The sequence below is a fragment of the Triturus cristatus genome, chromosome 2_2 (assembly GCF_964204655.1).
Source record: "Triturus cristatus chromosome 2_2, aTriCri1.1, whole genome shotgun sequence".
Lineage (NCBI taxonomy): Eukaryota > Metazoa > Chordata > Amphibia > Caudata > Salamandridae > Triturus > Triturus cristatus.
The window spans coordinates 820693619-820709758 of NC_140582.1; the positions used below are offsets into that span (position 1 = coordinate 820693619).

General features: G+C 42.1%; 1 protein-coding gene across 1 annotated transcript in view; it reads right to left on the reverse strand.

Moving 5' to 3' along the window:
* Positions 1–2413: 2413 nt before the first annotated feature.
* The window catches only part of LOC146862834 (gamma-aminobutyric acid receptor subunit beta-1-like), a 443957-nt gene continuing 430230 nt past the window's right edge, over positions 2414–16140 (reverse strand). Inside the window, exon 6 of the mRNA XM_085642158.1 lies at positions 2414–10433. Coding sequence (XP_085498284.1) covers positions 10086–10433 — 348 coding nt within the window. The 3' untranslated portion in view covers positions 2414–10085. The remainder of the gene's footprint in view (positions 10434–16140) is intronic.

A 16140-nucleotide genomic window follows, 5' to 3' on the forward strand; every position in this document is an offset into this window, starting at 1 on the left:
AGGAGGAGTCACATGAGAGTGTCACGTTGACGGCAGACAATATTATGTGCTGTGTTCAGTTAGGGAGAGAGTCCATCTTAAGTTTCCTTAGGGAGCACACCTATTCTACTGTTTGCATTACTTTAAGCTTCTTGACCCATTGTCGGAGTGTTTCTACTGAAGACTCTGATGACCTTTCTTCTTTTCTCATTTGATTATGAGCCTTACTCAAATGCTTTAGTTTAGGGTTGCCATTAACAAGGTAGTGTAGGGAGAGTTAAGTTACTCATGCTCGTTAAGAGAAACTTCTGATGCAATTTAACCTTCAGGTCTTCTTTCTGATTACCTGCGTCATTATGTTAGAGTTAGTCATTTGCTTTGCACTATATTGGGTCTATGTCTTGAGGAGATTTGGACTTACTCTGATCTTTTTGTATTTTTATACAATTTTGCTCAGATTGACCTACGTTGATTTGTTTCTGAACTTATAATTAAACATACTAAACTCAGATCAAAGAGTCGAGTGAATGACGATTCTCCAATTATCATACAGAGAGAATCTTGATTTCATTAAAGACAACGGAGGCTGACATTATACAATACAGATCAGCGATTTCTGCAGGACATTCCTTGTTAAATGACTTCTCTATCGGTACTGACCCCCTAGTTCGTAGAGTGATGAAAGGAATAAGACTGAAACGTCCTCTTAAAGCCAAATATGATTCATTATGGAACGTAAATCTTATCTTCGACCTTTTTACATCCTGGCCTGATAACCTTTTCCTTACAAGGAAACAACTTTCCATTAAGTTAGCTACACTACTTTGCTTAATATCTTTTAGACGAGTTTCAGACGTTAAAGCATTAGGCATTTCTAATAGGATTTATTCACCTGATGGTGTATTATTTGAGATATGGAAAAGGACCAAAACATTGCCGGAAAACATTTTCTACCCGTTCTTTTTTGACTGTCCCAAACTTTGTGTGGTAAGTTGCATGAAAGTGTATGAAGAGATAAAGTGCAGTCTTGGATAAATTCTTAAAATCTTTCAGTCTTTCAAAAATGGAAATTATAGGAACATGATGGTGAACAGAACATCCTCACTGTTTGCACGTGATCCGAAAGTATTTTACACCTAATATTTCCGTCTCGTTGGTACTATTATGTGGTGTGATTGATTATTACAGTTCAATTAAGAGGTTTTTTTTTTTTTACGTTTCTTATGTCTAATTGTGACGCAATGAAGGGAAGAGGAAACACCTCTACCTTTGTTTTAGCAAAATGTTCAATACCTATTGCACCTCGCTAGGGAGGCTGTTTGAATGAATGAATTTATCTAGTGGCGCAAACCACAGTGAAGGCGTAATGGTCTTCCCGTACTGTGGCAATATCAGGCAAAATGTCTTTACCTGAAGAGCACAGGAGCACATTAGTGGTCTAATGGCAGTGCTCCTATGATTAATGCAAAAACAACAGTTGATGGACATAATGCAGAACAATGTCATACATTCACCCCAGTACAGAGATATGGGCCTAAATCCATTGTTTTTTTGCTCACCATGCCTTTGCAGTTTGAACCCAGCCATATGCAAATCAGTCTTGACCCTGTGCCTCATGGGAACAGTCCAGCCCGAACTGCCAAACCAGGTGCTCCTATGATTAGCAGTCCAAAGTGTGAGATTCCAAAACATTTCTGAATGTACAGTATAAGTTCAGAGCTGCGGCTGAGAAGTTGGATATCATGCAATCTAGCTTTACCACAGAAAGTCAGTTTTACTATCTTAGGCTCTACATTTAAATATCAGCATAAACTGTGGGGTTCTGTTGCAGATTTTGATGCCCTGCTTGTGGAATGCTTAGTATACCAGCCTAGTCACCTTATAAGTTACACCCTCTTGGTTTAGCACTGGGCTGAACATCTTAAATGCTGAATTCATGGGAATATGTTTGTCTAACCCAGGAGTAGCTGCTTCTCAGCATTCTAATACTTTCTAAAGAAATGTAGGAATTTGAATTTAAAATAGGTATTAATCTAGACCCAAGCTAGAGAGAATTATAGCCATGATAACTCAGGTCTCTCACATCTATTTCTCCACATTAGATATGCAAAGCTATACAAGGTATGGAAAGGGTGTGATAACAAAATTCTAGCGGTATCATCTTTTACTGAAGTTGCTATCAAAAGTTAGTTTCCATCTACACATTAACACCTGCATGATGAAAATATTTGTTGAAACTCCAAGTGTTTATACGCACTCATCTGGGCATTTGCAGAGTACATTTGCCCAAACACTCTGAAAAAAATCTAGGATGTTAGTAAGCACACACAAAACATGTTAACGAGGAGTACGGTAGAGCTTTGAGGAGTCCAATACCTAACCACTGTGCTAAGCAAACAATGAATTCTACAGCATCATGCTTCGACCCTTTGTATAAGGAACAACTTCATTAGCAGTCATGTACCAAACTTTACATACATTAGCATTAGTGCCATAATAACTCAATTTTGCGTGACCCAATATTCGTGACATTTTTCAAAATGTTCTCGTTATACAATTTTGTGTAAAGTTTTGCATGTGAAAGTTCTTCTGCTAGAACCAGTTTCCTGTTAGAATCTTCAGAAAATTGTTTATGGAAAATGGACACTCATATGAAGAAAGTCATGTGAGATATCTGCACATCAGAATTCACTCTAAAAGCATATTTATGTGATATTTTAATGAAATCTTGCAGCATTTTATGACAAAATAATAATATTTTACAGACCCCTAATAGGCCTCCCCACAGACAGACGTGTCTGTCTATTGGCAACCTACCTATTATGTATAGACTTATAGTGAGCTTTAAGTCTGCCCCTTCATCATGAATTGATGACTTTCCTGTTTACCTCAGTTCCCTGCTTCTAATTCAGTAGCTTTCCTTTCAATTATTTTGTTTGTCCCACTCAAAGAGTATTTTGGTGCCTGTGTGTTTTTGATTCCAAGAGAAGTGTCCTTCCACTGCTGATATCAATTCTGTATTGTAGTGTATGGGTGACTATTTAGTTTCTCTCTGTCTCTCCTCTTGCCTTACCTCTTCCTCTCACACTACTTGTTCTCTGCATTCAAAAATGAGTTCCCCTAAAAGCCTGCTTGCCCCTGCCCACAACTGCATACTTCTAACACAGTGGTGGGAGGCAATCTCTGAATGTTTTTTGAAACCATTAAAAGACGGCCTACTGCGTGCGCATGTGAGCCCCCATGGTAGCCATCTTGTAATGCTTCTTTGAAGCTTCATAGAAAAACATTCAATGATGACTGCAGAGTATGAGCATGCCTAGGTGTTCATCTTGGAATGATTTTCTTAGATTTTCTGTAAAATGGTTCATTCAAAGGGGAGAGTCATGAGTGCACATTGATGCATGTGCATGCATGACAGCCATCTTGGAATACTAAGCTTCTAAAAAGTGATTACAAGAATTCTCTTCGTATGTGCATTGTTGACATCTTAGAAGGATTTTTCATAAAGCATAAGAAAAAGGATTCCAAGATGGCTGCTGTGTGTGTGCATGCCGTAAGTTGCCAAGCATGCGCCTGGAAACATTTAAGAATTCCTACAATTGAGAAATATGCACCCAGGTAAGCTAGTAAAGCTGTGGGCACATATTTCTGAATATTTCTTTAAATCAGGCCTCCAGGTGTTCAACAATATGAAATACTAATGGCATATCTAGCAGCACCAGTCTCAAGAAAGTCCGGACCATAACAATATGGTGGGTGTTACCTTTGTCATTTTTTCTCACAATCTCCTTCGATAACAGCCTACTAGGTGTTGCTGTGCAACTAGCCAACTCAACTAAATTTATCCATGAGGGATTTACCAGCATCTTGGTGCATATTAGTACATTCCCTGTCTCTCTATTGAATATAAGAATATTGTACAAATACATTGTTTATATCACTTAAATGGCTATTTCACAGTCATCCCAGAACAAAGTTTCAAACATGGAGAGATAGCTTTTTTGAAGTATAACGAGTTTAACAAAAAAACTCTATCAATAATGGAGTGAACAATGAGAAAAGTATAAATAGTTGATGCAAGGAAAGACTATAGAAGGAGTAGCAGATATTTGGTTGCTGATGATTATTCTGAAAGTGTATTAATTTTTTTATAACAAAGGAAGTCATTGAAATAAACGTATGGCCAATCAACTATAGTCTATATAGTTGTGAGCTGGTAATTTGTAGAATTTATTCTTTTTAAAAGGTTTCTGTAATGTACTATTTCTTTTTACTTTTATAGTTGAATGATAAAGTGTAGCACAAATCCTAGATAGCAGTTTTCCATGGAAGGTAGGCATGAAGGGTCAGCTTCTTTGCTTTAGCTTCAAGAGGGTTTCACTATACCTTCATGAACTACTTTTTTTCAGCTTTTGAAGCTGATAAAATATATGATTTTGGGGCGGGCTGGTTGAATGTATTTAGGATGATCAAACACAAATATATAACTACTTTCAACCATACATTACTATTTCTTTATATTTTTCCAAACACTCTCTATGGTGTTAATTCTGGGTCGAAAATATAAATAAACATTAGATGTGAAAAATAACAGTAGTGAAATAATGATGATGCATCTCGCACTACTTTTTGCCACAAAAATGTCTATAAACTGGTGACTAGAGATCTGCGCTATGTCATAAGTGCAAAGACTGAATCAAAAGGGTATACCATATAGAAAAGGAATAACATCAATATAAAACAAACCAAATTATCTGGTATCTTCTGGTATCTTCTGCCAGTATATTTTCATTGTCAGTCCTTGTTTTGTTTGTGATTTTTTGATGGGGAATTTGCTGGGCCCTCATCAATTTATAAAAAAAACTCTAAAAGCAAAAATATTGTTTTAGTTTCTAAAACAACACACTGGTGTAGAAGTTCCTGGCACAGAAGAGAACTACTTAATGTGTGAATATGCTCATTGAGCAAGAGCAAAATGTCACCATTCACAGTGGAGTCAGTCAATGTAGAAATAGATTGTTCCACTTCTCCGTCCAGTGGGTTGTAGTGGCCAGAAACAACATGTGAATGACACAATTACAGGTCAATGGATCAAGAGGACTGGCTGAAAGCCTTATAAGTAAGTGTATATTAAACATGTAATGAAAGATCTGAGAAAAGATGATGAGGAGAGCGAAGGATGTGTATGGATGACAGTGAAGTCTAAACCCAAACAAAAAAATATGGAGCAAATGCTAAAACAAATTTACCCTGCCAGAAGAAACAACTCATTAATGCCCATAAGTGATCTTGGAGGTAATGTAGCATCTATGGTTGGCGCATCAATATTGTAATCAAGGCTCCAGCTTCAAATCAGAGAGAAGGCCTCTCCTATATATCAGTATCGCGGCAGTGTTTACATAAAGTCATTGACAATAACCCTGAAAGCAATTATAAAATGGTTACTCATGCACAACTGTTATAGTGCACATGATCATGGACCTGTGGCCATGTCACCCACAGCTAGAACCCTAAAATATCATATTTTGCAGAATGTGCTTGCCTTGTAGGTCTCCCTTAATGTGGAACGACAGCTTTCCCACAAGACAGCATGTGAAAATGATTTTGCAAGAACGACCTCCTACAACAGGGCACAAGGCCCTGCAATACACAAATCCCACTATGATAGAGGCACATATTGATATTTTTATTTCGGCAACACAAATAAAATGATACGTAAACATTATGTTGCCCAGAACAGATATTGTACAAAATCTCTACGTGTCGTTGATGTCATTCATCACCACTTCCGGTTCCTATTTTACTTAGCAGGTTGTTAGGATGAGAAGAATTAGCCATCAATGATGAAAGAATGGGAATGACCTAGTCCGATCGCTGGTGTTTTCTTCAGGCAAATTAGCATATTCCTTCACATTTGAATAACTTAATTGGTACATGGAGAATTGGAACATTCCTTCGCATGAGGACAAGTTGTTAAGGTTCAGAAAAAAACTCAAAGCCTGGTTAGTCCACCAATAATTCAGTTCTTACTGACATTTCTTTCTACAGCGCCAAGAAACCTTTTCAGAGTATATCTAAAAATATCTATAAATAAATACAATATGATATGTTGCTTATCCAACTCCCTTTCAATGTACTATGAATGTACGTGTTTGCACATTTTTTATCAGTATTTACTCTAAAATACAAGTCAAATCCTACATTTTTTGATCTTACAATTTCCTTGTAAATGGAGCAATTCCATTTGTTAACAAAAGCAATTCATCGGTATCTCTCCACTAAGGCGTTTACCCTTGAACCCTGCAGTACAGATGACACTTGAAGTGTATCAAACTTCAATCAACTTCGAAAATCATCTGCAATAAAAAAAAAAATGACGACTAAACTGCTAAATTAGTTTCAGCCGACTTTGCTCTTTATGCAAAGATATATTGCTTATGAAAAAGCATCATGCAGTCATAACTGCCATAATGGACCAAGGCCAGGGTTCTCTTGGTACTAAACATTTCACCATGGCTTTCTAGAAACTGAATATGTCACCATTTTGGTTGCTTTCTCCAGACTCTTGAGAAAGCTTCAGATGCCTCGGAATGTCATAATTGTGGCTGTCCCCTGCTTTTATACATAGAAAAATAAATAAAACCTGTACCTTTGCAGCTGAGGCAACTTTTGATGAGGTTGCTGGCTTTATGTCGAATTGGCCTGGCTGATAGATCATGACTACCCATCACTGAATTCAATATACTTGACTGAATATTATTTATGAGCGATTGCCAAGCAAGATGGCCTCCATCTTTCCCATCGATCTTGTTAATTGTGGCAAAACACCTTTATGTGCCCTCTCTCAATTTTTTCTCCTGTTTCTTCATACCTGATGAGCCTAGATAACTAAGTTCGTTAGATAGAAACTGACTCTGAAAAAGCTGTGCAGTGACTGCGATGACCAGTGCTTAATTTGAGCCTGTGGTTTCCCGTGCCTGGCACTAGCACTTCATAGTCAACACCGGCACTTATTACAGGCTGCCACATGTGGCAGCTGTTTATCTAATTTAGAGATGAGCACAACAACAAGTTGATAATTATTTCAATACACCTTAAAATGACTAATACTGGCTTCCTAATCCATTCTTATAGCTTTGGGAGCCTGGAGTAGTCTGAATTATCACACTTGTAGGAGTGTGATGATTAGAAGTTGTGTTCACAGTATCAGTGGCAGAGCTGGCAGGCGCAATGGCTAGTGTAAGCTGCAGTGGCCTTCTGACGAGGGCCCTGGCACTTATTTTTGTTTTACAAATCTAGCACAGGATATGCCCACTTATTTGGGGCACATATTTGCTGGCATTAGGAATAAGAAACTCTTTAGCTACCACTGAAATACAACATAAAATAGTTAATTAGTGTATATTGTATGTGTCCTGAGAAAATTGGCATAATTGGTTCAGAGAGGTAAGAACAAGGAACTAGAGCGATGAATATTTGACCCATTTAGAAAACCTATCCTGAAGACATGCATCAAAGGCTTGGTGCATCTCAACCAGACCGACTTGAACATTTGCCCAGAGGAACAAGCACAAATATGGCAAGATGAATTCAGTTTTCTAGGCCAAGGGGCTATCATTCAAAGGAAACGGAGACGAGAGAGAGTGGTCTTAAGTTTCACCATAGCCACGTTCATTTTGATGTTCAAAATATTACACTGAGATTTCATGGAATTGTTGGCCATTTGTTGAAACCAGTTTGGGACAATATTTGTTCTCGGTTGTTGTAGTAAGTCGAAGTGATTCATAAGTCGAAGTGATTGTCTCTCAAGGATCTGGTATATAAAGTTGGTCCTAGTTCACATGTATCTCCTGAGTCAGATTGTCTGTTAGTCCAAATGTCTGAGTCTTCAACTTGAAACAAAACTGCTGCTGTGTCTATAGTTTTGTCATTCGTCCTGACAGTAGAAATCTGTGGCAATGATACAAACACTAATACTTTAAGACGAACAAGGTCTGTATCAAATGTCTCGATGTAACATGTGTTAAGTTATGCATATAAAATGTCAAATATATGTCACAGATTCTCCAGGCTACAAGAGCAGACCCATGTTCTTGGCACATATAATAAGTTTGTTGCATGTGTTTGTGCAGTATAATCAGTAACTTCAAAAATAAAGATATTGAGTGAGGCCACAGAACTGAAGTAAAGATTAGCATAGATTTAGACTGATGACCCGCAGTGCCGCATACACAGTGTTTCGTACAGATATACATTAACTGTTAATACTGCTTGAAAAGGCAAGTATAGTGCATATAGTTATGCTTAAATGAAACCTCCACTATTTACTCCATCCACAAAGGCCCTCATTACAATGTCTTGGCAAAAATGCACGACTTTTCGAGGTACGGCATTACCGAAACACTGTGGTAATGGTGCACCTTTTTCTAGGCAATTACAGCTTTTGTAGTTGCAATGAGGAATAACATGCAGAACACTGGTGTTACTGGTCCCATCAGGATTAACGGACCACTCATAAGGAGGTTCTTCATGTATTGACCTTCCTTACTTAAGAGAAGCAAATGGCTCAGCTCTCGTCTCCAGCTCTATAGCTCCGTCATCCTCTTCATTCCTAACAAATTTCCATCCCTTCTGGTTGGATGGCTGCAGTTCACCTTGAAGCGGCCTGCTTTGTTATCCTCCTGACGTGTTACTACCAGAAACTCCATTCTTCAAGCAAAATAAAAATGAAGTTAACCTCCTCTGAATCCTTGCATCCCTGAAACCCTGCAGCACTCATAAAGAAGAATGTACTAGAAGGGAGTTCATCTAGTCAATGCCTGCAGCAGTTTAGATAACGAGAGGATGGTGTGAAGAGAAAGGAATTACACATTGATGGCACATTGGTAACGGCGGACCTAGACTGCTTGGATACAACATGAGGGTCGCACGCATTCCAAAGGACCTTTGTTAAGGGGGACACATTGATCAGGATATGTGAAGTCCAGGTTCAGTGAAGCCATGCAGGCCACCTCATCTCACGCCTGCGGAATAATGCCATTGAGCTTGTGAGGTCTGACATTGAGAATGGCACACAAGATGGCTCAGGAACCTGGGAGATAGACCACATACCACATGGTGAACAAACAGCACTCTACAAACTGCTAAATATTATCATGCCAGTTGTTTTCCTTTGTGCTGCGAGTTGCACACCCTTGTTTTGCAATATTTGTGTCACATGCTCTGGTAGCGCTTTTGGTGTAGCTCTGAATTGGACTCAAAACAGCCACAAATATTACTATACGGCCCAAATTTAGTATCATCATTACTCTCACCTGGATTTGTAGAGTTTATATCTTCTCATATAAATTGGCAGAAAACACTGTAGTCAACACTTTCAGACAGAAACCAGCCACATTCTGTACTCATTCACAACCAGAGTGTATTAATCTTCCAAAATGATGTGTCTGGATACAAAAGTTTAACTCTGCTTGAAGCAATCCATTGAAAACTTTGTAGAAATCCAGTTATTTCTGAATTGATATTTCTTGAGGTGCTTTACATAAGTATGGGGGACGGGTGTAACATTTGTTGCTGATGCCAGAGAGGGCCTCACATACAAACATGTCTATTTTAGCCTGAATGTTTTTGTTCAGGTAGTGTGTGTGCACAAGTGTGTATGTGTGTTCGTGTGGGAGTGAAGAGACTATGGTACACTAAAACTGATGTGCATACATAAATATGTATACACATGCTCCTCTTTATATATGTATATATACATGTATTAATATGAGTGCACACGTTATTTTCATGTTTATATTAACACAGTCCAAAAACAAGCTGAATATTGAGTAGAAAAATGTTAACATGATTGGCACATTTGACGAGAAGTTGTTTCCCTTCTCCTTCATTTCAAGAGGTCTCAAGATCCAATGTGTATTGGAATTGATGCTGTATTGGATTCACGTAGACAAACAGATTTTCTAAACTCTGAGATGCAAAAAGGCGCATGGATTAGAGTGTTGGATATCTTACCTTCAGAATGCAGCATCTTTTCACTGCAGTCGTTCCAGAGTTAAAGATTAAGCAACTAAACAAGTCTAAGTGTGGAGGGTTCATTGCATAACCTAGTGCACATAGTAAAGCCAATAAACGACATTAAAAAAAGCAAATGCGATGGGGAAGATCAGCCTTGACCACCGGTCAATTCCATTCACATCAGTCAAATCAGGAATTTTGATTTTGAGCTGCGACGCTCTCCTTCGTAAGCGCCCCTTCTTATGCACCATATGTCTATCCAAAGTGTTTCGGCTGTACGCATCCCTGTTGGACGGAGGTTTCCTGTACTGGATACTCGCGCTGTCGTATGAAAACATGGTGGCGCGGGGATCGCTGATACTTGTCAAGACCTCAGAGCCGCTGACTTCATTTCTTATTTCCAGAGTTGTTAGAAGAATGTTTCCATGTGCATCCACCTAGAGTGTGACAGGAAGTGACGTTATACAGTTAATACACAGATAAGATGCCATATGACAATCTTGTTTTAATAACATAGTTTGTTAGAATTTTCCTGCTTAGCTCATTCTTACCTAACACATTTAAGTAGAGGGACTATTTTCAGTTGCCAAATTCTATTGTGTAGCTGTTTCAGCAAAAGGATTATCAAAAGATTAACATATTTGCATCTCATGATATAACTGATTTTATATTTTATTGTGATTTTAAATCAATTTATTCCATAGACTGAATTTTCCGAGCTTGTCATCCATGTCATTCCCTTGTCATACTAAATCAAAGATTCTGTAAATCAGCTACTACCGCTAAGGCGGTGTGACTAACAATGTATTATTCTGGCGCTAAAGATGGAGCTCATCCTGGAGTTTGGATGAACACACTTAAGTTCTGACCCACAGGTTTGAAAAACCTTGTGGTAGACAAAGGTTTATTAATGCTTATAAAATTCAAGGTCTTGAAGCCAATATTCATGTTCATCAAGAGTTGGAGACAACAAATCCTTCCCATCAAACTCAAAATACAGATCACCAAAAATGTAAACCTAAGTCCAAACTTACTTTGAACCAGAAGACCTTTGCTGAAAGGGGTGTGCTCCAAAATCATTGCTGCACTTTAAAAGTATAGAATATGACTTTGTAAATGGCAATATCAGCCTTCAAAGTTGTTGACACGTACATGGCTGGCATGGGAATCCCAATTTTATTCAAATCCGTCACAGTATATAATCATAAAGAATATAATTATGTTTATATTTTCCCAGCTGGCTGTGCTTTCAGAGACGGACTTGCACACCCAGGAAGTCCACCATCCTATGGCGCCTGATCTCTCACATTCCACAGAGACGTAATTTCTACACTTAGGGGCTGATTCCGATTTCGGACAGAAGGGCTCCGACCGACGGTTGGAACCCTTCCGCCTGCATCGGAACGCGCCGTTCGGATTCCTTTCCGACCGAGCCATTACGATGGGCTCAGTTGGAAAGGAATCCGACTCGGATTTCCGAATGGCTTACCCGTCCGCCATCCGTAAACCCTTCAGTACTCCCCAGGCCTCCTCTTTTTGACCGAGGGAGTACGATGGCAGTTTACCACTGCCTTTTCGTGCCGTTCTTTCTGGCACTAAAAGGCAGTCTTTGGGGGCCCCCACCAGGGCCCCCATGGATGCGAGGCAGCCTGGGGGCCCCCCTGTTGATCCCTGCACCCAGTGGCAGGCACCTTGGGGTGCCTGCCACAGGGTGCAGGGATGAACTGCACCCCTGCATTTCACAATGCGAGCATGCATTCCATTCAGAATGCATGCTCCCATTGTGAAGTATACGAGTACGACCAAACAGGGTTCGGTCGCATCGTACTTGTAGGTCCGTAACCGACGACAGTAAGTCAGTCAGTTACGGTTCCTGACCGATGTCAGACGGACTCCGGTCCATCCGACATCGGAATCGGCCCCTTAGAGTGAATTCCAATAGGCTCATACTGCTCAGAAACATTAGCCACTAATTAATTATCAGGAAGTGACAATCCATGACATGACAAATGAGACAGAGGGCATTTTGGAGGAAGTTTCCAGTGGGACTGGGAGACAGGAGTTCTATTTTTAGCCTCCTCATGTAGACATATTGTTTAATACAGTTGTAATGTCTTCTGTCTAGCTGTACCTCAATTTTTTGTGAGCCATTATAGTCATAATTAGACCCTATATATAAAACATAATGAGAGCTGGACTTTGGCCGGTTGTGTACATTGTCCTAATTCCAAATTAAGAACACCATGCAACATAATCGGGGGTTGTCCCTGGTGGGCAGGCCAGATTGGCTCATCCCCACACGAGTTACACTAAATACAGAGGGCCCGATTCACAGAACAAACTTAAGACAAAATCCTAAACTTAGTACCATTTTGGTATTCACAGAATGCACTTACTACTTCTGGTATTCACAGAATTAACTTACTACTTTTGCGATTCACAGAATAAACTTACTACTTTTGCTATTCACAGAATGGATTTACGACTCCTAACTTTACGTCCGCACTCGGGCCGGAAATTCCGGAGATCCGCCACTGGCCGGAATCCCCACCTCCGGGCCGGAAGCTCCGCCTCTGGCCCGGAAGCTCCGCCTCCGGCCCAGAAGCCCCGCCTCCGGGCCGGAAGCTCCGCCTCCGGGCCGGAATTTCCGGCCCGAGTGCAGACGTAAAGCTGCATAAAAACCGACTATTATAGGCATTATTATGAAATCTGTTTATTAGCATTTTGTTAATATAGACACAGCATAAATCATAAATGGAACATCTCACAGGCAATGAGTCTGGTACTCGGAGGAGTCTCCGCCAATTGTGAATGCGGTGAACCACAGGATCTATCGCCACTACCATGTGTGGAGTAATGCAAACTGATAAGTGTCAGGGCCACCGCCCGCATTTAAACAGATTCATGGAACAACAAAAAGGGAAAAACAGGTTAAACAACAGAAGCCCAGCAGAACAGCAGCAGCAGGTTCGATCTTTGACCACATGACCCTCAAGATACCTCCCCCCAGTCCACCCCCCCCCCGGCCCGGCCCCCCATCCCCGTTACATATCGTTCCATGAAAGGCAATTGTCATTGTCCGCACATCCGCCCGGCTCGGCTAAGACCTCCCCGCCAATCCCCAGAGTGGGTCTCCCAGTCTCGCCTCTGTTCCCCTCCCTTCCAGGAAGTGTCTCCGCAGTATGTGTCCCACAGAGTCCCAGGGCATCCCCATCCAGTTGCATCAGGGCCTGTAAGTGTACGTCCCATTGATTCGCTATGGGTGTGCGTCTGAGGCCTAACGTTTCCTCCCGCAAGAGAGCCGTACCCTCCGCCCCCGCCCACACCAGCAGGGAACTCCGCCACGCCGGCGCCCGGGGGGGCTCAGCCGCCTTCCAGCGCTTAGTAATTAACCGCTTCGCCACAATCAGGCCCAGGTCGAGGAAACGACAGGCAACTTTCGTGGGGGGAGTTCTACGAAACAAGTGTAACAGACAGGCCGGCCATTCCCACCGCGCCAGCGGACCGGCGCAAGTACGTAACGCTCCGTGCACCGTCCGCCAATATGAGTCAAGCGCTGGACAGCTCCATAACATGTGCACCAGTCCAGCATCCAGAGCCTTGCAGCGTGGGCATTCAGCGTCCGCCCGGTGGAAATAGCGATTGATGGAGTCGGGAGTGAGATATGCTCTGTGCAGTATGAAGTACTGGATTTGGCGAAACCGCAGGTTCCTGGGGACCCGTGTGGGCCCCCGTAGCGTATCCCTCCACTCCTTGTCGGTCATGGGGCGGTCCAGATCCACTTCCCATTTACCCCGCAACGGAGACAGGTCCGTCGCCACCTGCGTGCGCAAGGAGGCTGCGAACCAACGAATCATGTGACTGCCCCGTCCCATGACATGGAGACCGACTATTATAGGCATTTAACATAAACAAGCACTGGCAGTGCCAATTGGTCTGTCTTTCATGTGCTGCACTCTCACAGACATTCCGCTGGCCATGCACTCACTTGGTCTTTTACCTCTAGTTAAATGGGACTAGGAGCTAGAATCAACAATGAGTGTCTCCCTGATCTGGTGCAATTGAATATGCACACAATGAAGTGTGCATGAGAAGAGGAACAAAGCATGTAAGAGGGCACATTGGGTCGATACAGAAAGCAAACATACTTAAAATACATGCTAGCAAGTGCCCCGTGCACCATGCAGTCTGAAACAAGATTTGTTTTGCTGGTAACCTGTGGAGGAAGTCACACTGGGATTTAATAAAAGGACATTGGGGTAAATCAAGTAACAGATGTGGCTGTCGCATTTTACACACTCCAAAGGCAACTAATAAGACATTTAGTTAAGCCCACACAAGGCTGCATTCATTTAAGCCAAGCAGAATGAGAGAGCTGACTGGATCACCAACATCGCCCTTCAATACAGAGACAAGGAGTAATTTTCCCTTAGTCATGTCATTAGAAGCAACATGCACTATTGATCTTGGAGACATGCACCCTGAAAGTAATATCAGCTTTGAGAGTACCACCAGGTTTTTTGGTCATAGTACCTGTAGCTGAGAGTGGGTCAAGAGCCAGTAACCACCAAACAGTAGCCGAGATCGAAGGATGATTCCCTACAGCCAACACCTCCCTGTTATCTACATTCAACTTCAAAAGATCATTGTGTCATCAAATATGTGACTGGAGCAAGACATCCTCAAACTTTAAGCAGGTAGTCAGAGATGATTCCACTTTCTTGTATTAGGAATTCAATATCAATAGCATAGTTAAAAAGTAAAGGCAACAAACAAATTAAAGCATCTTAAGGGGTTAAATAAACATTAAAGGACTTCACAAAGTGCACAATAATTCTTAATGAATCAATGTGTTTTTACAAAAAAGAGAAATTATTTTAATTCGCCCACTGCTAAATACAAAATATAAAATAACAAATTTACACAAATAAAATGAGACCTCAGTAGCACCACCTGAAATAGATATCTTTATCAGAAGATTGGAGTTACACAATGTAAAGCCACCCCATGTAATGTTCATCAAGGAGTTCACAACGTGAAGGTCTTCCTACATAGTCATTGGAGAGTTCTCAATGTAAGAACCATTCCTCCTGAATTTGTTAGAGATTTCACAATGTAAATCTCCTTCCTAGTGGCTTTGTCATAAAGTTATCATTGTAAAACCTGACTCTCAGAGTAATGAGGCAAAACAGTCGAAGGCTGATTCAAGGCGGTATTGTGGGCTAGAAACCGAGCAATACACTAAAATAAACACAATACATTTTTGTTCAACCATTCTTTAGAAAGTAAATGTACTTTAATGAACACGCAACGCAAAATACCCACAAATGTGCAAGTATTTACAAGATTTCATGCGAACTGTAAATTCAAACCACTCTTAACGGGACCTTTTAGAATAACATGGTGGAAATCAATTACCTGTCCTGTGGAACGAGACCTGCGTGTGCTCCCTGGTTCGAGCGGACTCTGCTGTGGGCTTGCCTCCGTTTGCGTCCCCCTCCCGCCGCCGCGTCTGACACTCCCGCGGCCGCGGTTGGAAGGGGACTACATCTCCCGGCATCCTCGGCTTCCTGGGGAGGAAGTCCCGCCTACCACCCGCCAACAGCGCCTGGAGGCGCCATAAATTCAAGCCCACCCTCGGTGGAGCGGGGGTCGGACAATTACCTGTCCTGTGGAACGAGACCTGCGTGTGCTCCCTGGTTCGAGCGGACTCTGCTGTGGGCTTGCCTCCGTTTGCGTCCCCCTCCCGCCGCCGCGTCTGACACTCCCGCGGCCGCGGTTGGAAGGGGACTACATCTCCCGGCATCCTCGGCTTCCTGGGGAGGAAGTCCCGCCTACCACCCGCCAACAGCGCCTGGAGGCGCCATAAATTCAAGCCCACCCTCGGTGGAGCGGGGGTCGGACAATTACCTGTCCTGTGGAACGAGACCTGCGTGTGCTCCCTGGTTCGAGCGGACTCTGCTGTGGGCTTGCCTCCGTTTGCGTCCCCCTCCCGCCGCCGCGTCTGACACTCCCGCGGCCGCGGTTGGAAGGGGACTACATCTCCCGGCATCCCCGGCTTCCTGGGGAGGAAGTCCCGCCTACCACCCGCCAACAGCGCCTGGAGGCGCCATAAATTCAAGCCCACCCTCGGTGGAGCGGGGG